The sequence below is a fragment of the Anastrepha obliqua genome, chromosome 1 (genome assembly GCF_027943255.1).
Source record: "Anastrepha obliqua isolate idAnaObli1 chromosome 1, idAnaObli1_1.0, whole genome shotgun sequence".
NCBI lineage: Eukaryota > Metazoa > Arthropoda > Insecta > Diptera > Tephritidae > Anastrepha > Anastrepha obliqua.
Genome location: NC_072892.1, coordinates 33,455,790 through 33,482,198, shown reverse-complemented (window position 1 = coordinate 33,482,198; position 26,409 = coordinate 33,455,790). Strand labels below are relative to the sequence as shown.

At 37.4% G+C, this 26,409-nt stretch overlaps 2 protein-coding genes across 4 annotated transcripts in view; one reads left to right on the top strand and one right to left on the bottom strand.

Annotated features, from left to right (window-relative positions):
• LOC129244887 (uncharacterized) overlaps positions 1 to 19,045 on the bottom strand; it is a 35,989-nt gene extending 16,944 nt beyond the window's left edge. Inside the window, exons 1-3 of one of the 3 annotated variants that reach the window (XM_054882786.1) lie at positions 18,915 to 19,045; positions 15,511 to 17,224; positions 834 to 1,805 (exon numbers count right to left, since the gene is read on the bottom strand). In XM_054882786.1, coding sequence (XP_054738761.1) covers positions 1,612 to 1,805; positions 15,511 to 15,733 — 417 coding nt within the window. In that variant the 5' untranslated portion in view covers positions 15,734 to 17,224; positions 18,915 to 19,045 and the 3' untranslated portion in view covers positions 834 to 1,611. Of the gene's footprint in view, positions 1 to 833; positions 1,806 to 15,510; positions 17,262 to 18,785; positions 18,858 to 18,914 lie in introns of those variants that run through there. The other 2 variants (XM_054882795.1, XM_054882803.1) reach the window with 2 other exon arrangements.
• On the top strand, positions 674 to 25,345 carry LOC129244906 (cyclin-dependent kinases regulatory subunit). The gene is made up of 3 exons (XM_054882814.1): positions 674 to 894; positions 24,264 to 24,523; positions 24,622 to 25,345. Exons 2-3 carry the CDS (start codon positions 24,465 to 24,467, stop codon positions 24,905 to 24,907), a joined length of 345 nt encoding a protein of 114 aa, XP_054738789.1. The 5' UTR covers positions 674 to 894; positions 24,264 to 24,464; the 3' UTR covers positions 24,908 to 25,345.
• The last annotated feature ends 1,064 nt before the right edge of the window (positions 25,346 to 26,409 follow it).

The following is a 26,409-nucleotide window of genomic DNA, read 5'->3' as shown; positions in this document are numbered from 1 at the left end:
CTAAACAAATTAGTAAAATGTATCGAGAGCAAGAAATCTTTTTTTAATAACAACCTTTGGGAAGCCGATTAAAAATAGAATTTTTAGTACCGATTAATCCTATAGCGTTTATGATTTTTTCAAACTGGTGCATTTTATTATACACACATATATATATATATATATAGGTATGTACATATGAATACGTTTGTATGTAAGTTTGCATTTGAATTTATATGCGTGTGTGTGTGTGTCTGTTCTAACCACGCTGCATTTCACGAATGGAGTCATAAAATATTTAGTTTACACAAATTTTTCGCCATTCACAGCTGCAACCGATTGCATCTGTTGCCTATGCACCTAATTAAGATGATTATTGCACCTTACACTTACACACTCATGCGTTCATTACCTTCTTACGAGTATTTGTTTTGATTTTGTTGAGTATAGCGTTTTTGTTTTATTTCTTTCTTGTTTTTGTAATTTTGTTATTTTTTTTTTTTTTAGTTTTTTTCTTGCACAGTTGCGGCTAGCTGTGGCGGTGGTTGCTATTTTTAATACCTCTGAGGCAATTTTAGCAGCGCATAGAGAATCTTAGAATCTGCACAAGATAGCGCCAATCTAGCTAGCGTATGCAACCCATAGAATTTAGTTTGTGTGTTTTTGGATTCGTGATATGTCGCGTTCGGCAATCAGACGCATCGATTTCACAAGTTTCACAAATCTAACAATTGTCTAGTGCACAAATTCAATAAAAGTGTAAAAACGATGGCGAAAATCAGATACCATTTAATATGCAGCCTAAACGTAATATTTTTATAAATGTGTGCAAAAATGCATAGAAGGATACTCACCTGGTTGGAGAATTTAAATCTAGAAATGTTTCTGCTTTGAAGCACAGACGGATGTTTGTATGTATGTACAATAATATTCTGCACATTCTTCATTATCTCGTCCTTTGTATTACAGCTATCTACTGTGCCAACATATTTTTATTATTATTATTATTTTCTTTTTTTTCGCTTAGAATTCACCAATTAAAAGTTTAAAAAATTATGCTAAATTTTGTCCTTCGCACATTGGATAGGTTTTGGGTGGCTATTTGCGTTCTACTCATATATGTACATATATATAAGTATATGCATCTACCGCTATAAGTACTATGTATTGCCGTCATCGGTTTGTCATCCTCCGTTCCCCTTTTTCATCTTGAAACGCTGTCCTACGGTTCGGTTGGTACGTCGGCTTCGCTCATTTCTCCTTCTGTTATAATATTTTGGACTACATAGTTGTATTTGTATAAAAGAAATCATTAACACGTTCATTACTATATTTGTTGTTTCTATTAGAATCAATGTCATCTTGCTAGATTTCGTGTGGATTTTCCTCTAATAGTTGCCTTAAATTTCACATTCCTTATCATTATCGTTATCGTTATCGGTTTTGGTGTACGAGTACGAGTACGTCTTCGTTTGCGTTTTCGTGTTGACTTCCGTTTCAGTGTCATCGGTAGCGAGATTAAGATCATTGGCACCTTTGGCATCAACATCGTTATGAGTTCATTGAGTAACATCAGACGTGAAATTCATTCAAATTGAACTGTATCAGTTTTACATAAATTCTTATCGACTGCTAGGTATACGTAACGTCACCAAACATGGTGCAAATGAAGACACCGGCATACACTAGTTCAGCACCTTGGAGGGCTATCATTAAGGCACTCAGAATAATTTCGAGTTTGAGAACGTAGGTTTGAAAACAACATAAGTAGATAACAAGAGCAAGACTGGGCAGTGTTAATATTACGGATGCTGTTGCTTGCCAACCTGTGGGAGGAGAACAAAAATACATAAATTAATTTTTTTGGAAAGTTATAAGTGCACGAGGGCGTATATAACTACTAAATATTTAGTATTTATAATAGGTGGCGCAAAATTAATCATCCATTTTTTTATTAACTTTTTTACTAATTAAAACAACGGTACTCCACAGATCTAAATCATCCTTCCTAAACCATCACAACCCAATCAGTTTACTGAAAACTGCCGCAACTCAAAACATCAATACCATTTATAATTACATTCGAGCCATTAACGTTAAGATATAATGTTCTATTTTTACATTACAGCCAAGGGCACTATTAAAATTTAGAATTTATTATAAATTTAATTCAATAAATAAATAAATAAATGAATAACAAAAAAATTGTTTATGGGTGATGGAAATCTTAATTTTGAGCTTTACGCGTTCCACTGCTTGTACGAGTAAACCGCAGCTGTTAACTACACAAATCTTAAATATGATTGACGTATGTTAGTTCGCCATTTGCAAAAATTATAAATCTTCCGGGGGATAATAAATTTTGCACCATCTTGTATTTACTTAATATTTGAAATAGTAAACAGATGACTTAATAAATTAGTTCGTAATCATGTCAATCACCCCAGACCTTTACCGATGTTCATGCAAAAAAAATGTAATAACTTTATTTACATTTAATTTAAATTTCTTACTTTCCAAAAGTAGAGGTAAAGAGTTATTTTTAAATTTGCGTAACATTTTTCGCGCCCGTCGCAGTCGAATATATTTGTGCGTGTTCGGGTAGGATAGCCATTGTGGATATGAATCAACAAATGATAGAAACGGTTATTTGACGTTTGAACAACAAAAATTGTACGAGGAGCTCAGCCAAACACACAACACAGGGTGTAAGCAAAAGCAAACAAGTAAAGGGTGATTTTTTAAGAGCTATAGGAAAGTTTTTCAAAAAAACACACGTAAAATTCAGAAAAATGCATGAAATTTTTATTTAAGTACAGCCCATATAATTTAATGTTTGAAGATTATTTCATGCAAATGTTGACCGCGACTGCGCTTCAAATGGTCCATCCGCTTAGTCCAATTTTGGTATACTCTTTCCAATGTTTCGGCCGGTATCTCACATGTAATTGCTTTAATGTTGTCTTCCAATGCGTTAATTGAAGCAGTCTTGTCTGAAGAGACATGAGCTTTAACATAGCCTCACAAAAAATAATCTAAAGGCGTTATATCGCACGATCTGGGTGGCCAATTCACAGGTCCCGAACGTGAAATAAAATGTTCACCGAACTCGCCTCTCAACAAGTCCATTGTTACGCGTGCTGTGTGGCATGTGGCACCGTCTTGCTGAAACCACATGCCATGCAATTCAAGCTCTTGCATTTTGGGCAAAAAAAAGTTGGATATCATTTCACAGTAGCGCTCACCATTCACAGTTACGTTACGATTCGCAGCATCTTTGAAGAAGTACAGCCCAATGATACCTCCAGCCCATAAACCGCACCAAACTGTGACCTTTTCTGGATACATTGGTAGCTCTTGCAATTCTTCTGGCTAATCTTCATTCCAAAATCGACAATTCTGCTTATTTACCTAAAAAAGTGGATCTTTGGCCAACTTTCCAAGAGCCCATTCATCACAAATTCTGCGTTGCGTTAGGTCGTTCGGCTTCAATTCTTGCATCAGCTGTATTTTGAAAGGCTTCACACCTAAATCGTCTCGCAAAATTTTCCACGTTGTTGAGTAACAGAGACCCAATTGCTGCGAACGGCGACGCATCGATAATTGATTGTCATCATTAACACTGGCCAATACAGCTGCGATATTTTCTTCAGTTCGCACTCTACGTAAGCGTGTTGGTGGTTTGATGTCCAATGATGTAAATTTGGTTCTAAATTTAATCACAATAGCTCGAATAGCCGCTTCAGTGGGTCGATTAAACTGACCATAAAATGGAAGAAGCGCGCCATAAACTTTCTTAACAGAACACGCATTTTTATAATAAAATTCAAAGATTTGCAAGCGTTGTTCGTTTGTAAGACGATTCATGGTTAAATTATAGACCAAACTGACGATGTTTGACAGTGAAACAAAGCACGAAACGTGCGTCAGCTGTTTAAACCAACAGTTTGAAAAGATGATAGCTAAAAAATCACCCTTTAGTTAGAGTTAAACTTATGAACAAAAAATAATATAAAAGAAAGCATAAAAGTGCTTGTATATCTATTTCAGGGGGACGTATTTAATTTTTTATTTCTTTGTGGACTTTACGTTCTTTCCATAAAAATTTTGTCTATAAATACCCCTAGTGAAATTTTCCGGTTAACAACTTTCTAGAACATTTTAACCCCCTAGCGACCCCCCAAATGTCATTTTATTTAGACTTTCCTAAAAAGAGGTCTGAATTACCCTTTTGTGAGAGACGTTTAAAATGTTCTACATAATTATTTCTCGCGAAATTTTACTACATATATATATTTCGCTGCGATATGAATTTTAACTTTTGTTTCCACGTATTCTAAAAACTTCAAAAGAGGTTGTCTGTAAAGTCGGTTTACTGACGATAGTTTAACGTGACAACGTCATAAGAAAATATTGATGGAATGGTTGCAATTTTCAAAACAAAATTTTAATTTTATTTGTTTGATAGATATTTTGTATGCATATAGAGGAGGAGGTAAATGGAATCGTAATGGAATTGATCAAGTTACATTTACGCAAACGTGAAAAATGACGAAACATTTATTAAATTCATGAAAGATATGCTCAATTTCGATTGTGCATTAGACGTTAATAAGTCAACAACACTAAGAGGCACCATCATCGATTTGCCTTTTTCAAGACACTTTATACTCGAAAAACTCCCTTTCATTTCCTCCTTTTTCTATCATCATCCTATTCTCAACAGAGAAATGGTTCATTACCATGCACACAGGAAGAACGCATATTCACGCAAAAATTGCAAAAAAAAAGAGGTTGTCTGTAAAGTCGGTTTACTGACGATAGTTTAACGTGACAACGTCATAAGAAAATATTGATGGAATGGTTGCAATTTTCAAAACAAAATTTTAATTTTATTTGTTTGATAGATATTTTGTATGCATATAGAGGAGGAGGTAAATGGAATCGTAATGGAATTGATCAAGTTACATTTACGCAAACGTGAAAAATGACGAAACATTTATTAAATTCATGAAAGATATGCTCAATTTCGATTGTGCATCAGACGTTAATAAGTCAACAACACTAAGAGGCACCATCATCGATTTGCCTTTTTCAAGACACTTTATACTCGAAAAACTCCCTTTCATTTCCTCCTTTTTCTATCATCATCCTATTCTCAACAGAGAAATGGTTCATTACCATGCACACAGGAAGAAGGCATATTCAAATACAAATATGTGAATTTATATACAAATGCGCATATACATACATATACATACATATATATGCTCACTCAAGTAGGACAGAGCCAGATGTCGAACGTTGCCGAACGCGGCAATTGTGCTCTTTGTCGTTCGTTCCGCGCTCTCGCTTGCAGTTCAAGCACATTAGCTTACATTTGCTTGCGCACGGAATAAATTCGTATATTTGATATGTCCATATGATTTGTATGCATCTTTACATATAGATTTATTCTTTTTGAAAATTGCGCGAAGTTATATATGTATATGCATGTTTATATACATATATTAGTATACAGCATATCTTATAAGGTATGTGGTAAATATTAGCATAAATTTTTTCCTTCATATATAATAAAAAAATTAATAATAACATTAAAACAACAGGTATTATTAACAAACTTGGTTTTATTTTAAATTCTTCAAGTAAATCAAATTAATAATAATCAATAAGAAGGCACATGCAAATACAAATACGTGAATTTATATATGTATATATGCGCATATACATACATATATACGCTCACTTAAGTAGAAGCGAGCAAGATGTTGGACGTTGCCGTTCGTTTGCTTTGTTCGTTCCGCGCTTTCGCTTGCAGTTCATTCAAGGTAACGGCAAGGTAACGACAAATGAGCAAGGTAACGACAAATGAGCAAGGTAACACTAATGAGCAAGGTAACGACACATTTTTTCGTGCGTGCAGCCTGTTAAATCGAATTATAAGACGTTATCACGTCAAAAAGAATTTTAACTGAGAATGCATAAAGACTTGTCGGTTGTACCATATGAGTCTAGATATCCCACCCAAAGTTGGAATCATTCCACCCCTGAATTTGGTATCCCCGCAAAACTAATACCGCTATGCATAATGACATTGCTCAATACCAACAGCACCGTCATAATTGGGAAGGACCTTTCCGCACCATTTCATACCAAACCAGGTTTCTGGCAGGGTGACTCTCTGCGTGTGACTTGCTGATGCTAGAAAAGGTTGTGCGAGCAGCAGAACTTAATCGACCAGACACAATTTTTTATAAGAGCCTACAATTGTGGGCGTATGCCGATGATTTAATATCATATTGGCTACATTTTGACACTCGTTGTAGTGGTCCGATTACATGAGATGAGGAACTTCTCGCAAAATACTCTTCTACCAACCCTTCCATCTAACTTCGAGCCTTCCGTGTACAGATTCACCAAACTTTGTCTCCAAATGTTGCATCCCACATACATTTTCTTAAAGGGGATATGAATGTACAAAGAATGAAAATGAGGTATGCACTTCGACTCCAAGGCATTTGGTGCCTTCTACTTATCACAGTAACGGATCCATCCAAACGAAGCTCTCGCAATTAACCTAAGATGAAGCTGGGTTGGGCTGAGCGTTTGTACGTTTTCTTCAGCCGCATCTGGCCGAGATATCAAATTATTCTTCTGGCCATAGCATCATATTCGAGAAGAAGATGTATTGGAGTTTCCGGGAAGTGGACCATATCCCATGGCTACACGATTTGCAGTGACTTGTGAGGGTTGCCTGAACCTCTTCTGATTATAGTAAGGACTTCGCATGGGGTAGCCTCATATTTTGGTGCCAGCTTACATCTCACATATTTAGGTTTTCACTTCTAAGCTCCTCCTTGATGGTGCCATGTCCCATGACAGGGAATGGCTCGGGTCCTATTAATAACGAGATAGCAGCCTCTCTAGCTAATTCCCCCCATACTTCGTTCCTAGGTATGCCTATAAGTCCTGAGACCCATATGAGCCGGATGCAATTGTGCATTCTTAGTAAATGCAGTTTCTCATGCACTGAAGCTCTAATGAGGACATAGCCTCAAAGGATGGCAACTCCTTGAGTGGTGTCTTACAGTCGCTCAGAATGGCGATTCGCTCATTTCGTAGGTTTCTATCTAAGTTGATCTCTGCATATGGGCAGATGGCATATGCTTTCGGCTTTGGCTCCAAATAGTCCAGCGCCTTTGCCTTCAGGTGTCTTCGAGCCATTTGTATACCAGCATAGGATACACTATTGAAGAGCAGGTGTAATTTGTCGTCCAGTTCGTTCTTGAACTTTTTCTCAAATTTAATAACATTAGTAGTCATATCATCTCTGGGTAGCTGGGATACTGGCAACTGCAGGCTCAACCAAAAGAGGTTTAAAAAACTCATAATCCTCCCCAATGATAAACTCGAGCATTCTCACAGGCCATTGCAGACTGTGCAGTCTTCTGCACTTGATCGGAATATGGTCCGCCGACTCTTGTCGTTTCTGTGAGCAATCCCAGGAGACTTCAATGTACTTTCTGGGAAGGTGCGATATCTCACCCATTTGCAGCCAAAAGAAAGCACATACGTTCAGTCCAATTCTATTTTGAGTCTAATAAGGGTCTGGATGAGGTACTTTGATGAGTAGAGGGCATAAAATACCATCAGATCGAAGTGCAAACCTCCAATACATCTAAATCCATATCGTGAATTTCATGTACGATCGTCGTGCCCATCGTCTGGCATTTAATCAGGACTATTTGACATTGAAGTGGAACAGAATTGAATTTCTATTCGTTTTTCAAACAAGATTTTATATATATACGAGGGGGGCCTTTTATGTGTCGAAATTTGGCAACCCTGGTCTTGCAATCTGGCAACTGACAGCTGTATCGCAAAGTTTGACATTTTTTGGCTTTTACGTACTCAGAACGTTTTGAAATACCAGCGCTATTTGTGTTGTTTACAGTAACTTCAAAGATTCATCTCGGTCCAAAAATGGAATTAAATCGTGAACATTTTAGTGCGATTATTTTTTACAACTTTCGACGTGGATTAACTCAGCAACATTGCATGGATGAACTTAATTCAGTTTTTGGCGATGAAGCTCCATCAAGGACCAGTGTTTATCGATGGTATGGTGAATTCAATCGTGGTCGTAGTTTACTCCAAGACGAATTTCGTGAATGTCGTCCAAAATCAGTTGTTGTTCCGAAAACCATTGATGCTGTGCGCGAACTGATATTGCAAGATAGTCATGTGACCTATCGTGAGATTGAGACAATCTTAGGCATTAGTGGGACCAGCATACATTCAATATTGCATAAACATTGGACTGTCAAAAAAATTTGTTCGCGTTGGATCCCACACAATTTTTCAATCGCTCAAAAAAATGCTCGTGTCGATTGGTCGAAGGAAATGCTCAAAAAATACGATCGCGGGGCTTCGAAACACGTCTATGACATCGTAACAGGTGATGAATCATGGATTTACGCGTATGAGCCCGAAAGTAAACAGCAGTCGACTGTATGGGTGTTTCAAGATGAGCCAAATCCAACAAAAGTTGTTCGCGCACGAAGCACTTCCAAGCAAATGGTCGCCTGTTTTTTCGGAAAAATTGGACATGTCGCAACCGTACCACTAGAATAACCCAGAACAGTAAATTATGAGTGGTACACAACCATTTGTTTGCCAGTTGTCTTCCAAGAAATTAGGAAAACCAATCGCCAAAGACGGATCACTCTTCGCCAGGACAATGCGAGCTCTCACACATCGGCTCAAACAACTGCATTTTTGAGCACCCAAAACATCGAATTAATGGGTCATCGGACGTATAGTCCTGACTTGGCACCGAATGACTTCTTTTTATTCCCGTACGTAAAAAACAAACTGAGAGGTCAACGTTTTTCGACACCTGAAGCAGCGGTTGCGGCATTCAGAATGCATGTTTTGGAGGTACCTCATTCAGAGTGGCAAAAGTGCTTCGACAATTGGAGAATATTTTGAAAAACAATAAAGTGATTTTCGATGATTAAAATTTGTTTTTGTTCTCTAATCCCGACATATAAAAGGCACTCCTCGTAAGTATGCCACTATTCACCTCTCAAAGACAGACACCCACTTGTGTGCGGACCACTTAATCAAAAAACTATTCAGACTTTCGTCAACTCTTGTAAATCGATTACGCCGAAAATACCCCCTAAAGCTGATTTCATATTAACACCAGTTGCGCAGATACTTTTCGCATAGCAAATGTCCCTGCAACTGTGACTGAGTATTGGATTTGAAGGAAACCAGCCAGCAAATGTTTTTGCTTTAAAAGTGAGTCATAGTTGGTTGAACAAGAAATATTCCTAAAACAATTCAATATTAGTTAAACGCATTATTTTTATATTAGTTGACATAAATCGCGCTTAACTGAAGGCGTTTAATACACATATTCGCAATTACGCACACACATACATTTAGTAAAGAGTATGCCCTGTAGGAAATTGATTGCTGTTGTATATTTGCATAATTCCTTAATGAATGTTTGCACCATTTTGGTACCGGGTCTAATTTTTTTTAATAAATGAAACTAATTTTTATTGAAATATTTGGAAGTATTTTCCATTAATTGGTCATATAACACAAAAACAAAAACGGGTGCAGATTCACCGAAAGTTATGATTGCAAGCGATAAAAAGGAGAATTGATAAAAATATTTGTTTACTCAACTTTAATTGTTTATTTCAATTCACACGTCACATGAGTGTAAAAAATAAACATTTTAAAAAAAATTTGTTCAGGAAATCGGGAATGTTACTACAGAACTGACGAATAATCTTATCTTTGTCTTTCATTTTTGATTTAATCCGTGGTACTGTTGACTGTCCGTGAGCGGATTTTCTTTAATATTATGGCCAGAGCTCTTCGTACTTCGGAGTTCTTCTATGTTGGCCTCTCAAAATTTCTTTATGCTGGAAATGCTCTTACTCTTCTTCTTCTTAATTGGCGCGATAACCGCTTACGCGATTTTGGCCGAATTTACCAAAGCGCGCCAGTCGTTTCTTTCTCGTTCTAACCGGCGCCAGTTGGACACACCAAGTGAAGCTAAGTCCTTATCCACCTGATCTTTCCAACGCAGAGAAGGCCTTCCTCTTCCTCTGCTGCCACCAGCTGGTACCGCATCCAATACTTTCAAAGCTGGAGCGTTTGAATCCATTCGGACGACATGACCAAGCCAGCGTAGCCCCTGGATTTTTATACGCTGCGCTATGTCTATGGCGTCGTAAATCTCGTAGAGCCTTAATTCAGTTTAATAAAATATCTTAATTATTTGACATACATATATTTTTCATTTTTAAAAGATCGTCTAAAGAAATTTTTGAATATCTATATATATAAAAAGAAGTTACATTTCCTTGGTAATCTTATAACTCAAGAACCGCTGAACCGATTGACACAAAAATTTTAGAGTTCTTTTCTATCTTTGAGGAGGTGGTTTGTGTGAAGTTTGATTGAAATCGGTGCAGCCGTTTCTGAGTTATGACATTTTATGTGAGTAATGGTTTCCTCTCATACGAAATGCCTGTATGGGAAAAACAACAACAAATACACAGCCGCTTATGAGCGTTTCTGTTGTACTATTGTGGTTGTAAGTGTATTATGTTAATATTAATTTTGGACGAAAATATAATAAAAACTGGAGCATTCAAGGAACTAGAAAAACATTTTTAACTTTATTTATTTTAGCATAATTTATTAAGCCTGAAAAATTGAAATGGAAATTAAAGAATCAAAGTTTAATTACAAGTTTTTATCGGCTCTTTCACCTTACCTGTATATAGGTGACCACCACAATCAAATTTTAAAAAAGTACAGAAAAGGCTATTGTGACATCTTTAGAAAGTATGTTGAATGAAAAAAATCAACTAATTCAACTGTTTAAACATTTTACGAGTTCTATAAAGAAAACTTAATATGAAAAATTTCTTGCGATACAAAAAAAAAACATTTTATGTATGGTGGTGCGAAGCCCACTGGGAAATGCTAGTTTATTATAAATAGTTTCCTTTTTTCTTGTCTTTGTTAATTATTTTCAGAAAAAAAATGTATTTCTGTATTTCCTTCGTAGTCCAACTCCACCCAAATCACAGAATTTGCTGCTCACTGCTTATATCATATCATAAAATAATATTACCATATAATAGGACCAAATAATAGGAACCATTTTGTGGCACTTATGAAACGCTGAATTTGTCCCATTCTCACACCAGACGGTTCCGTAAGAAAATTAAAAAAATATTTACCTAGAAAACCTCATCTGATTTTAGCTAAGGCTGGGCAATTGCAAAGGGAGGACTCAACTGTTTCTTCCTCTTCTTCATCTCTACAACTTTTACAATATTCATATAGTCCAGTCAAAAGAAGATTTAACTTAGTAATTTTAGGAGTATGCGAGTTTAGGGTTGCATTATGTAAAGCCCATCACTGTGAACTTAAGTTTGAGTTTCCGGGGTCGGGGGTTGTGTCCCGCGGCCGCCATCTTGGAAATAAGGGTGCAACTGGTTTTTTGCGTTTATCTCGTGAATTCCGAAAGTTACGAACATTTTGTACAATACTTTTTTGTAGACAATAATATTATCTATAACTTTTATTCAAAACTTTTTATTGTAAAATTAATAATAAAAAAGTTATAAACAAAATTACGCGAAAAATTAAGGGATGAATTGTTTTAAAGCGTAATAACTTCTTTTTTATAGATTTTATGGAAAATATACTTTAGAGCTTTTTTATAGAGCATTCTTTTGTGAACATTTTTGTCTATAAGTTTTTTTCGCTATCTTTATTTAGTCGTATGATTTTGAGCTGCTAAGCGGAGCAACCAATACATTAGCGAAGCGCGTACATGATTACACAGGCCGACAAAATTTAACCAACATTCAGACCCAGAAACCAGACTATATATTTCCGAAGGTTTATGATGCGCTGAATCCAAATCTGGCCTCAGAATTGCTCTATCTGCTCTGGTTTTCGAGATATCATAACCTAAAAGTGAAAAAACACCATTTTTGCCCATATTTGAGGTTATGTAGCCTTGCAGATGTTTTCTTTCACCAAAATTAAAGGATGGCATCTTTAAACACAACCCTTCTTTTTTCAAATGGCGTTTTGTTTGCTGAAATATCATTTTTTTTCGCAGAGATATCGCATTTTGAAATTTTCATGTTTCTAAATTTTCCTACACCCTAAATTTTCCTGAACCAGTTGCACCCTTATTTCCAAGATGGCGGCCGCGGGACACAACCCCCGACCCCGAAAACTCAAATTTAAGTTCACAGTGATGGGTTTTACATAATAAAACCATAAACTCGCATACTCCTAAAATTACTTAGTTGGCTATTTTTTTTGTCTCTTTTGACTGGACTAATAGGAGAAAAATCCTAATCTTAAGGAATGCCTGCCAAATAGCCAATGACCGGTTATACAAGGCTTCGACCTTCGGGATATCCTCTCTTGAAGGCTAAGCAGCTCCTTTTCATTTTTCTTATTGATTTGCGGCCATAGTAGCCTAGCTGTTTAGTTTGTGACTTCATCTCTACATGCCCTATTGGCCTCTTGGATAATGTTATTCTTAATTATTAATTTGCTCGTGGCTATAGAAATCCTAATGGTCCTTCTTTCACTGACCAGGTGAAGAGTAGTATCTTTCCTAGCTAGCTTTTCGACTTTATACAATTTCCCTCCATATCTCTGTGCCCTGGAACCCAAATATGACTGACCTTGAATTCGACACTAATAGCGTTTAGGGCTGCCCGGCATTCCTGAGCAACCTTTGATCTTAGTATTGCCGTACTCATTAATTTAATGGCAATTTGTTACGGCATGCGTATTGAGATGCATGGGCACTTCTTTTATATATAGCTAGAACTTCTGTCTGATAGACTCTCCAATAGTCTACTTCGAAAATATTCCATAGCCAACCTTTTTGTCTAGCTTGGAACCATTTGTATAGAAATTGAATACCCCCTTCCCCATGGCCTTGGTGTCTGCCACCCTCTTCTTGACGGTATGCTCGTCTTGAAGAGTCTGTCGATGGTGAGTCTAGGAATAGAATTGTCTATTTCTTGTGTGTGGCTATTCAGAGTGTGCAAAGCGTGGCCAAACCACCGGTCTTTCCATAGCGCCGAGGCGGCGGCCACGTGTTTCCCTATTAGATTTAGTTCAGTCAACTTGATTAGTAAGGTTGTAGTAAGAGGTTGTAAAAGACTTCGTTTATTTAGGAACCAGCATTAACACCGATAACAATGTCAGCCTTGAAATCCAACGTAGAATCTCTCTTGCCAACAAGTGCTACTTTGGACTAAGTAAGCAACTGAGCAGTAAAGTCCTCTCTCGACGAACAAAACTAACACTCTACAAGACTCTCATCATGCCCGTCCTAGCGTATGGCGCAGAAGCTTGGACGATGACAACATCCGAGGAAACGACGCTTGGAGTGTTCGAAAGAAAGATTCTGCGTAAGATTTTTGGACCTTTGCACGTTGGCAACGGCGAATATCGCAGACGATGGAACGATAAGCTGTATGAGCTATACGACGACATAGACATAGCGCAGCGAATAAAGATCCAGCGGCTTCGTTGGCTGGGTCATGTCGTCCGAATGGATACAAACGCTCCGGCTTTGAAAGTATTCGATGCGGTACCAGCTGGTGGTAGCAGAGGAAGAGGAAGGCCTCCTCTGCGTTGGAAAGATCAGGTGGAGAAGGACTTGGCTTCACTTGTTGTGTCCAATTGGCGCCGGTTAGCACGAGAAAGAAACGACTGGCGCGCTTTGTTAAACTCGGCCAAAATCGCGTAAGAGGTTATCGCGCCAATTAAGAAGAAGAAGTTGATTAATACTTCCAGCGCTTTGTTTGGGGAAGTCCTTAAAGCACCAGGGATGTAGAGAAAAGCTGTTCTTTGGACCTTACTCCCTTGATTTTAGCTTAACTCGCCTTTTTGAGCAGATGATTTCGTATATGTATTAAGATTGGCCTCTCTACAGAAGTATAGAACCAATGTGTAAAGCGAGGTGTTAATACCCATTTGATACCGACTGCTTTTTTGCACCTATATGTATAATGCAACGTCGGTCTTCTTTACTCTTTCCTCAATATTAAATTTCCACGTGAGTTTCTGAGTCCGGAGTACTTGACGTTCTCGCTCCACATGTCAAGTACTTAGGATCTCAAGAATCTGCACACCTTTAAAAACTAGCGGGGTGATTATAGAAAGCCCAAGTTTCTTTGTAGCTCAGTTTTTCGCGAGTTTTTTAAGCTTGACCATACAGGATTTAGTCGTCCGAATGCTGCTCTGACTTAAAAATAACAATAAATAATTGGCGCGTAGACTTCTTAAGTGTTTCGCCGAGCTCCTCCTCCTATTTGTAGTGGTCGTCTTCATGTTGTTCCACAAATAGAGAGACCGACAGTTTTAGGCCGCCATCGAACGGTTGATATTTTTATTAGGGTCTTTTTCATAGCAGAAATTCGTTCCGAGGTTTGTCATTGCCTGCTCTAACTTTACTCAACCTACTATTAGCATCTGCCTCGGCTCCGCAATCTGTTGTTATTGTGCGTCCGAGGTAGCATATCATCATATTCTAGTGAATGCAGTTAAATGCCACATTCCTGAAATTGCATTATGACAATTGGCACTATGACAAAGTAACATCAAAGATAGTTTCATCAACGTGACAAGGCGGTCTTTTATCGATTATTGTGTTTTATGGTTGAAGTACCATTCTGGCACTCCCCAAGCCAGCCGAAGCTGTTGAAGCAATGGAGAATATTGATGGGATATAGGTTGGCGCACTGATCCAGGCTGTTAAAGAAAGGAGCACCGAGTGACCTTAATTGTCTACCTACCAAACACGGGCTTATACAGAGAAAGTGCTCATAAGTCAACGTCTCTGAAAATGCCATTGCAGAAGCTGTGGCGATTAAATAGTAAACCTTGCTTTTCTGCGTATGTGCCGATCGTCCAATGATCGGTAAACATAGCTGCGAGTTTGGAAATTGAATGGCATCTCCCTTGAGAGACCTCCAGAGGCCAACCTCCTTTAACCGGATTTCACTTCGAGCAGCGATGAAAATAACGTAAAAGTCGATGGGAAGTTAGTGCAAAACGACATTCAGGGCAGCACTGGGGCAAGTTCTACATAATCCGGTGATGCCAATACACGCAGTCCTTTGCACCCTCCCCAGTTTAGTGTATGTATTTAGTGTAGTAAAGTAGACGCATTGCGTTTATTCAAAAGCCCCAAAAATATGTGGGCTTAAAGGGCACCCTATATTTGCTCATAAGTAGGTAGCAGTTGCTAAATTGTTCCTAGCAGGGTACGTAGGCATGCCAATAGCTTCCATAAAACGTATATATATATGTATATAAACAGCATTAAACAGGCACACACATACACAGGTACACATACAAATCCTCACCCACCGCACACAAACATTCATATAATGGGAAAGAAATATTTGAATGGACATAAAAAACAAGTTGAAAACATTTACATACCACGATCGCTTAAACTGCTCTTCCGACCTAAAACAATTCGTATTGTTTCGACGATGCACAATGCGAGTAGTATGCACCCCTCACGCGTCAACTCATTCGAAGTATAATTCAATCCGATTGCCTTGAGGACACCGACACCAATCTCAAATGTGGCGTACATACCAAAGTAAAATGAATTCAAATACATGAGGATTTCGTAAATGAGACTGGCATTCATTTTCATAAGAGTACGTCACCGGGTTTGGAGCTGAATGATTGTGTCGTTCCCTCAGCCCGTCGGTTGTTTGCTAGCTAAGTTTGATAGGCTGTCGAGTTCTATCGACTTGCCTAGCTACCTAGTTGATGTCCGCCCCTCTTGTTGTTGGCGCTGTGATTGTATTGCTCGCCGGCGACGTCGACGGTTGAGTTGGCGGCTAGCTGCTGGCGGCTGCTGTATTAGCTAGTGGGTTGATGTGTAGTGAGTTTTGGCTCTGTTGCTTGTGTGTTTTTGCGTTAGACTTTGTTTTCTAAGGATTTAATATTTAGCTACTATTATTGTTGTTGTTGCCTATAACTTTCTGTTTTAGTCATCAATTTATGCTATATGTAGTTTCTAATTTACAGCGTACACAGATGCATGGGTTAATAGGCTGGTTTTTTTTTTTGTTTTGTTTTTTGCATTAATAGGTCATACGTATTGTTGTTTTGCATAGAATGTGAATGTGTGTGTGTATAACAATAGATGTATGCTAGTATTACATTAGATGGCCGATTAAACTAATATTACCCAAAGGTTGCAAAGCGTTAATGGGAACACCTGTATCTGCTCGATGTGCACTACGTCAGCCTAGCTGTCACTACTTATGTGTATATTCGTATGTCAGTTGAGTGTTATTAACACACACAAACACACACGACTTGCACTGAACTCAATGCTTTCCGTTGTTATTTTGTTTTGGTTGCGCGACAAGTGGTGGTCAACGCGCTTGCACCACAAATGAATGCAATGGTGGTATGCCCGGTTCGTGTATCAGACGGTGTTGGAGTGTCGGGCGCTGCTGTCATTAGTTAGCGTCGCATACAGGCAACGGCTTTGGCATTGCTCTAACCCTACCCTGTCGCTTTAGTGCATCCGTTGTGGCACACGTTGCCTCCTGATAGCACTTTTATAGGATTTTTTTTTATGGTACAGTTGGTAGTACTTTGTAACGGCGCCACTTCGTAACCGTAATCAGGGATTGTCGTGTGGTTTGAGTAGTTACTGCTGGTCTCTATGCTGAGTATGCGGTTGCTTACTATTTCTGCCTGCTACACCACTGAGCACCCAACCAGCGGCAGGTTGCATTGCACATGGAGGAAAAAAACAAGTGGAGTGGGGCGGGTGGGGGTTGGCCGAGTAGAAATATATGCAAATTGCGCTAATACCAATGTGTAATTCGCTTATCGTTTGCGGTTTCCCTACTTCTCTGCCCGTGTTGCTGCTATTGTTTGGGTGTTGGTTTTGCCCTTTACCGTTACCGTTCCTGCTGCTATGCTGTTTCTGCTGCTTCGCCTTCTTGTTGCTTGATTCTGTGTTTGTTGTTATCGTGATAGGTGATTAATTCATGGCGATTTTATATGTGCATATGCATGTATCACACACAGCGGCCTAATTTTCATACACAATTATATACGTAACTGTCCGTTTCCGTTAAAATTTCTTAGTTTTCACATCCTTGCTACTTTTCTTCGCCTACTTTGATATGCGAAAGCACGCAAAATCGCGTTTTTAATGTTTTTTTCTGTTGTTTTTTTTTTTTTTTTTTTTTTGATTACATATATATTAATATTTAATAGTCGTTGTTTTCCGTTTTACCTTTCCACACAATTTCGCGGCAATTTTGCGACTTTATTTTCCTCTGGCTATTACTTTGCTTATTCCTGTCATCACTTTATTTATGTATTTCTGTACACATGAGCATGAGCAATAAAATGTGGAAATCCGTATGAATAGCAAAACAAAAACACACAGAAAAGGCTATTAAGGCGAGCGAAATGACACGAAAGCCACGAGAAGCGGCAGGCAATGATGACCAAGCGCAAAGCACCCGACGAAGATGATGAAATGGAAATGTTGCTCGGAAGATGCTTGACGCTGCGAATGAATTAATCACAATTTAGGCATTTATGGTATGCACATATGTATGTATATATAGATATATATATGTATGTATATACACATGCATATACATACATATGTATGCATAATATGTGTATGGAGAGCGCAAGCTGGTTTTCGCTGGAGCAGTGTGGCATCTGCCTTATGTGCTGCTAAAAGCGGAAAAGGCTGCTGCTGTGTTGCTGTGGAGCAAGTGGATTTGACGCCACCACAACCGGATGCGTCGAAATGCTATGGCAGCACCTGCTTGACGCACTGGTATTGATTTTGAATGCAACCCGTCACCGAATAAAAGCACTTGCACCGAACAGCGTAATTCTTATCACAAAATAGTGCAGTGCAATAATTGCATTACTGCTGGAAATATTTAGTTGGCATGCCCTTGCTGCTACATGAAATATACAACAACAAAAATGTCCTCTATATTCGAAGTATTGCATGAAAAACTAGAGAGCACCGAGCACCGAGCGCCAGCAGTAATTACAGACAGCACGAGCGAGTGTTGGATGGATCCAAAATTGCGGTAGGAGCTCTCTAGATTTTGCACCGATACTTTTAGAAGTGCCTTTATCGTTTTTATCAGCGCTGCGCTGAGTATGGCTGCAGATGCTTTCTTGATAAATCTGTATTGAGTTTTTTTCTTCGCCAACCAACTGCTTTTGCTGTTGCTCACTTGCATCCAGCGCCAATCTGCGGGTCCACCTATACTTATAATTTCATACACTTTAGAGCTATTTTAACATTTGTGCTCGCTAATGCAAACTTCAAATTGAAAAATACTGATTTTGCAATTACTAAAACTAATCACTTCACTAGTTCCATAGCCTTAACTGCATCCACCAGCGATACATACGTATGTACATATGTATGTATGTATTTATGAACTTTATCTGTGCATACGGTTGTTCGTATAGCTGTGTGTGTGTGTGTGCATGTGCGTGTGTGTCGACTTGATGTGCTGCTGTTCATACAAATGTTAACTAATGTTGTTGCCCGATTTTTAGAATTTTTAGAGTTTTTTTCTAAATTTTCTCTTTGCTTTTGTTTTTGTTTTTTTGGTTTCCACTTTTCGTTTTATAATATTTTTTCCAAATGTGTGAACAACACACGTACACACGAATTTTTTCTGTACGCGTACTTTATCTATTTTTGTGCGATGCTCCAATTTTCAATAAATTTCATAAAATCATAGAAAAGTCGTGAAGAAAAAATTTAAGTATGTCCACAAACTGACTGACTCGTCTGTAATGTGCTGAGCAGTAATTACCCTCTATTTATTTATTTAACCGAAATATTAATATTCCGTCTGTTTTTCGCTTTCGAAGATTATTCTATTATTTTGCATTTTCTTTTTTATAATTTTGCGTGCTGCGCGTACACTTTTTCTCCGTGTGCTATACGCGCTCGTCTGTATATGTTCTGGCCTGACAGCCTGCCTGCCTTGCTGCCTTTTTACTTAACCCATCGTATCTTTTTACATACTTATGTACATATATAGATACGAATGTATGAATATTCTATTGTATGTACAAGTCCATATAATACAGTGCACGTTCACAGTGCGGTTGTTTAAGTGTAGCGCCTTCTGCCCTGAATGAAAATGAAAATATACATAAGGGGGAGTGCACGGAGAGCACAAAAACATCCAAAAGTTCATTTATTTCCTGTCCCAACGTCGTTTCCACCTGACCGACTCTCACCACCCACCCACAACTCGTTCATTCGCTTTCGCCACTTGTTCCTTACGTACACGGGCGAGCACAAATACTCGTTGGTAGTTCACTGGATATGGTAGTGTTGCTGTCAGTCCATACCTTGTCATTGTTCGCACTTTATAATTACATATTTTGACTTTTCACCATTTTCCTTTTCATGCTTTTCACTTGCCTTCGATTTAGCATAGTTGTGTTTTGTGTTCGCCTAATATTTTGTTTCTCCGTTTTAACTTCTGTCATCTAGGCTTTTCCAATTTTCACTTTCTATACAAATTGGAATATGTTGACTGCTGAAAGTGTTAGCTCACCAGTGCACGCACGAACCACGCATAGGCGTACAACAAAGTGAAATTTCGTACGTTGATGTCCAAAAATTATTAATGATGCATTTTCGTCGCCTATGTATTCAGATTTTCTGATAATACTGTTTTCAGCAATACATACAAACAAAAATACTGAAACCACTTGTTTTTTTTTTGCACAAAATATTTACAAACTTTTTGCTGGTGCTGCGTTTCTTCTGGGTTTATTTCAAAATTTTGTTGTTATTTAAGCTTTTATACAAATAAATAAAACAAAATAATTTACAAACTTCCGATTCCGTTTCGCAATTCTCATTCGTGGCTTAAGAACTTAAAAAATTCCTGTTTGGGTATGTTCAGTTGAGGAGAACTAAGAGGCTGATCGTATACAAGATTACACGTCCAATACACCTAGTGATTTAAGGGGGTCTTCTGGTCTCGAGGCCCTGAAATGAAGGGTTTTTTTGGGGATTGATTGTGACAAATCCTGTGAATATTTAAAAAAAAAATTTTTTTTATTTTAAAGGTACATGTCTTGGCTTTTAAAAAATGGTTTTGACTTTGAAAAAAATTAACACCCGCGACCTTGAAATGGCGCTGAAGACGTCCACCTCCAAACGAAACAGGTCTCCATTTTGGTCACGGTTTTTCCACCTGGGTAATCAGAAAGCAAAAATTAGATATGCGTTGTCTTCAGAGTTGCCCTGGTTAAGTTTTCCCGTGACAGATTTTTTTTTTTTTTAATTTTTTTCAAAAGTTATGCAACAATTTGCAAAAAAAATTTTTTTTTGCTCATTTTTTGAACTTTAAAAGGTTATAAAAATGGAATGAAAAAAAATTTCAAAAATCGTACACGGGGAAACTTAGCGGTAAGTTTTCCGAACCTTTTAAGACCAAAACCATTGAAATCGGAGTATAACTACTATGAAAAGTGTGACCAAAATGCTTAAAAAACACGATTTTCGGGGAAACGCGTTTAAAGATAAAGTTTATGATAAAACGGCCGGAGGAGGGTACACTTCGGTGCCCAGAAAAATGTGAAAAAATGCGATTTTCAAAAAATCCTTTCTGTGGCGTATTCTCGCATACACATACAACAAAATTATGCAAAAAAAAAAATCGATTTTTTTTTCGCTGGAGACCAGAAGACCCCCTTAATGGCACACATTTGGCCATCTTATTTAGCGTTTTTATGTTTGGGATTAATTTATTTCATTGTATGTTGTGCATGTGAACAACGAAGGCAATTAGTCTGTACGACAATCTGATAATTATTGAAAATTATCACAAATCTTCAGGTTTTGATGTTCGCATAGGCAAAACACTTTGTAAAGTAGGGGAAATTGATAGCCCAAAGTGGCAGTTGATTTAAACGGAAGTTGCGAATTCGTACTGGAAAAATGTGTACAGTTGCAATTTAAACAATCAAACAAAGCGACAAACTGATTATAAAATACATAGTAAAAAAGAAAAAAACAAGAAATTCAATAAAAAGTATGTTCAGTATCAAATTAGTAATAAAGAAATAAAGGAATATCAAAATTGGTTTAGAAAAATTTAACTATTAAAAATAAAATAAAAAATAGTGCCTGTAGAAAATCGTCTCTTTGTGAAATGGGTTCTGCATGTGATTATTGTAAGCAAGACGCCAATCAGCTGTTACCGAAACTTGCAAGTTATTGCAAATTTTACGTCGCGTACTTTTTTTATATTTTTCTATTTGAGAGAGAATTGTGCGTTACTTTTTTGTAAGTTGGATATTTTTCACAGATTATATATCTTTGCGGTCCCATCTTCGACCTAGAAATTACGGGGAAAGATAAAAAAAAAAAATATATATATATTATATCTTATATCTTAATTTTTTTCACTTTGTCTCTTTGCGTCTGTACACATACATAGCTTACTATAGCTTTTCAGTACCAATACAACTCTGCTTTCCAGTTAAATTAATTTTGCGAGCATACAGTTAGTTTGCAAAATGCCCCACAGTTAACTAGCACTGAAAAACTGGCCATAAAGGTCTTATCATATTAAGAACTTTACTAAAGCGTATGGGGAACTTTTCAAATTCTGCGTATTCGAAATGCTCAATTCAATTAACTATCTGACTATTTTGGGTCTCTGATTAATTTAGCAAACAAGTAAACAGTGTAAAATTAAAGAATTTACTTAGAACCGCTTTTTCTTTTCCGGTTAATATTGTCTTTACCTGGTAGTAATCTGAATGCTATATTAATACTACAATTTTACGTCTTAACAAGGACAAGTTATTGGCGTAACAAAAAAAATTACGTGTAGGTATTCGGTTTTTGCAATTTGGTGGTTTGAATGCCAAAATTTCAATGGGAATGTAAACAAACAAACGAATCAATTATAAAAAAGCAAGTCACTTTGACATTCAAGCACACAAATCGCAAAAACAAAAAAAAACACAAATTATCTGCTCTCGTAAAAGCACCTTGTTTAGACTCGCTGTACAAGTTCATTTTCACCAAGGTCTCGTGGTTAGTTCGATCATTGTGAATAGTGTCGCACTATCGTTGTATGCTTCTTGCTCTGCTTCTTGTTCCAACTTCATCTCGGCTGAGCAGCAATGTTCGTTATTTCCTTTTTTTTCTACTTTGTTTTGGCTTGACATTTCTATGAGCAAAAATTTGTTGATGGTCTAGCGCCACTACCTTTAAGAATGCGCCTTGGACAGAATCTAGGAGTGCATCACCGATGGCGATACCATCTAACGACATCGCTTCACGAAATCAAAAAAACATTTAATCGTTTGTGCGATTCAAATTTTGCATCACGTACAGTTTAAAGGCCGCCATAGCCGAATGGGTTGGTGCGCGACTACCATTCGGAATTCACAGAGAGAACGTAGGTTCGAATCTTGGTGGAACACCAAAATTAAGAAAAAAAAAAATTCTAATAACGGTCACCCCTCGGCAAGCAATGACAAAACTCCGAGTGTACATATTTCTGCCCTGAAAAAGCTCCTCATAAAAATATTTGGCTTTCGGAATTGGCTTGAAACCGTAGAAAGAACAGAAATATTGTTGGAATGAATTTTTTTATTATAATCTGGTTGATAATTTCATGGCAATTCATTTTTGAATATGTCGGTTGTCCGGTGTTACAACGAATTTCTTGATCCATTCCATCATTACAATTTTTGACAACTTTTTCCAATTACTCTGGGCGTATGGCATTCAAGGTGGCTCAAATATTGAAATAAATCGTTAAGTGCACTGTATGACAAGTTTAGATGATTATTTTTGGAAACAAAAATTCAGTCAGCATGGCTCGACGGAGCTTGTCATTTACCGTAACGCCAGCTCATTCCTCATCTCGAAAGAAATAAAGACCGATTACGCCGCCAATGCTCTTTAACTTCACGAACAGATTTTTTTCGCCTTCGAATTATTTTTTGATAATCTGGAAGCGTTGTTCTGGCTTTAACCGATTCAAGATGACTTGCCTAATCTTACTGAACAGGAACGTTAGCACAGTTTGCCATTCTCAGCTGTCAAACCTTAGTTATCGATATCTGGTTCGAATGCAGCTTAAAAAAACCCCGATGTGTACATTTTATTAAGACTGCATGGTAACACTTACTGTATACGCTTTATATAGGGGTTTTCAGTAAGAGCGCTTCAACTTTTGAACTTTTTTGAATAAAACACAAACGGTTTGACTTTTTTAACTAATTTTTTTTTTTATTATCGAGTTTGAACATATACATTTAAGTATGAAATTCTATTTCTTTTGCATGACCACCGCGTGCACGTTTTACGAAGTCCAATCGTTGAACCCAATTTTCGACCACTCTTTTGCATAAATCGGCCGAAATTCCAGCAATTTCGCGTTCAATATTGGCTCTGAGCTCACAAATCGTCGCCGGCTTGTTACTGTAGACCAATGACTTCACATAACCCCAAAACGGGACGGCTTGTTAAATGGACCGTAAAATGGCCGTAATGCTCTTAAAGTAGCAGCAACAGAACGATTATTTTCATAAAAAATTTGCACGATTTGCAATCGCTGCTCAAGTGTGTAGCGTTCCATGATGAAATGTATACTAATGAAGTTTACAAATGACAAGCGAAAAATAAAAAATATTGCGTCGTTCGCCCTCCCTATCGGAAAAAAGTTGAAGCGCACCTATTGAATAACCCTATATGTATGTAAAAATATTTGCATATTTAGCAGTGCAAAAATGTAAAACATAAGCTTTCCAAACTGTTGTTGATATAGTCGACAATATAGACGATGCGATTGTGAACAACATGCACGAATCAGTGTTTTGAAGTCATCGTTTGTATAATTGTATAATTTCAACGACCACGCCTTGAAAGTTACTTGATGCTTGCCATGATTTTGAGTTGACGTATTTGTAGGGCTTTGCTTTGTAACCTAATCAAGCTTTTTATATTGTACCGCTATTTGGCACCTTCCACTCAATTATTGTCCACCGCTCGTCAGAAATTTCATCACAGCAATATCACGCTCAAAATGTCCATTCAATCAGCCTAATTTTGTGTTCAATCATTTTCATAGCCTTACTATTACCTAAAGTATAAAATATTGTATGTTTATCCACAGCGCAACAGATGGTTACCAAAAAAGCAGCTCTGTTCTTTTTTGATGTGAATGACTTCGGCCCAAGAAGAAGAAGAAATGACATTCGTACTGCATTGTCTAAATATTTTGTGAAAACAAAGGACGCTACTTGCAAATAGTTGAAGTATACTTGCAAAATTTCATTCCGTTACAACAGAAAAAACAAACAGTATTAAAAATAAAATGCCGGCCGATCAAATACAATACTCGGAGAAATACTTCGATGCCACTTATGAATACAGGTATGTACGAGTCAACCTCGCTTGTTGCGTTGGAATGCATTTTCATATTTGCCTTGCACATGGTGCAATAAGTAATAAACAAGAAATATATTTTATAGACACGTTATACTACCTCCGGATCTGACAAAGTTGGTGCCCAAGTCCCATTTGATGAGTGAAACGGAGTGGCGGAATTTGGGAGTGCAACAGAGTCCTGGTTGGGTGCACTATATGATACATGCGCCTGAACCTCATGTTATACTCTTTCGTCGTCCACGAACGGATCTGCCGGAAACAAGTACGAATGCAAATATGTCGGGAGGAGTCAATGGTTCCGAGAAGGCCCCAACAAAAACTAAACAAGTGAATGCCAACAACAACAGTGATGTATCAGTACATGGATAAATTAGTGTTCCTTAGCTAACGTGAGCTACGAGCACGCGCACCATCATAAAACACATAAATACCTGTAAGATTTTTATTTGAATACTTTTGTTGATTTTTACACATTTGTGTAAAGGAAAACCTCTTTGCTGCTTACTTTTCCTAAGCAGCTAAAAATGGAATTGCCCATTAAAAATGCATGAATTACTCAGCGATACCAATCAAAGAATTTTATTTAATTTTAAACTTACATATATGAAGCCACAGATAAACTAAATGCTGGCATTAATTGTTCTATAAAAGAGAAATATGTGTATGTACATGCATGTGTAATATGACAGAATGCAAGTTAAAAAAGTTTGCACATAATTTTAAGGATTTTTACTGATATACATAATTAAATGTTTGTCTTTTTTTATAACATAACATACAGAATAAATGTTTATTATATAGACTGGACTTTTTAGCTTATTGTGTTTTATAAAGACTATACTGGCTGTACAAAACAAAGTAACAAAAATGAAAATTATATGAGACCGTGCGTTAACAGGTGGTTATTCGCTGCAGCAACTGGTATAAATGAATATATGTATGTATCTTGTCAGCGCTGAATAAAATTACATTTGTTTGTAAAATAGTGAGTTATACCCGATTTATTAGGTATAACTCGTTAGCGGCGAATCTTACTCGATAACTTTGTTGTTGCCTTTTTGGACAAATTTTTCATCAACTGAGTCGAACTTAGTGATAGAGAGCAACAACGAAATAAAAGGCATTTTGCTGTTGCTTTCACACGCACATTTTTCGTGAAGATGCCGAGCAGAGAAGTGGCGAATAGAAGACGCTTAATCTAAATTTATATTTATAGTTCACATATTTGTTTCTGTCTCTCCAGTGGTTTAAAATTAATAGGTTAGCGCAAATGAGAGCTCTTATTTTTGATATTCGAAAGGTTCATAGCTGCCGTCGTAGCCGAATGGGCTGGTGCCCCCAAAGTACCCGGGCTCGTACTCCATTTGCAGTAAACATCAAGACGCACGCCACAATAGGAGCAGGAGCTCGGTCAAATACCTAAAAAGGTTATATGTACATACATATATATGTATATATACATACATACATACAAGGTCAGAATATAATATATGTGGATTAATCGTGAATATTTATAAGTTGCCGTTCATCTCTGCCGTTAATCTAGCTTTAAAAAACGACAGCATTTTGAAATCGCTTTCTAGTCTGTTCATAAGTTACCACCGCCATCTGCTGACGGAGAGTTAACTTCCTATAAATGACAGCGATCCCTTCTGTTAAAATGTTGAAACGCTTGTGATTTTTTATGGCAATCATTCACAATCGACGTCCAACAAAAAGCAGATTTTTGAATAAAGGCTTTACCTAAATGCCAAATTTTATCTTAATACATTTTCGATCCACTTCATATCCTATTTTCGATACAAAATTTGTTACTAATCGCGTGCTACTCGAAATATTGAACAACAAAAATCTGCTGAATGTAGAGATGG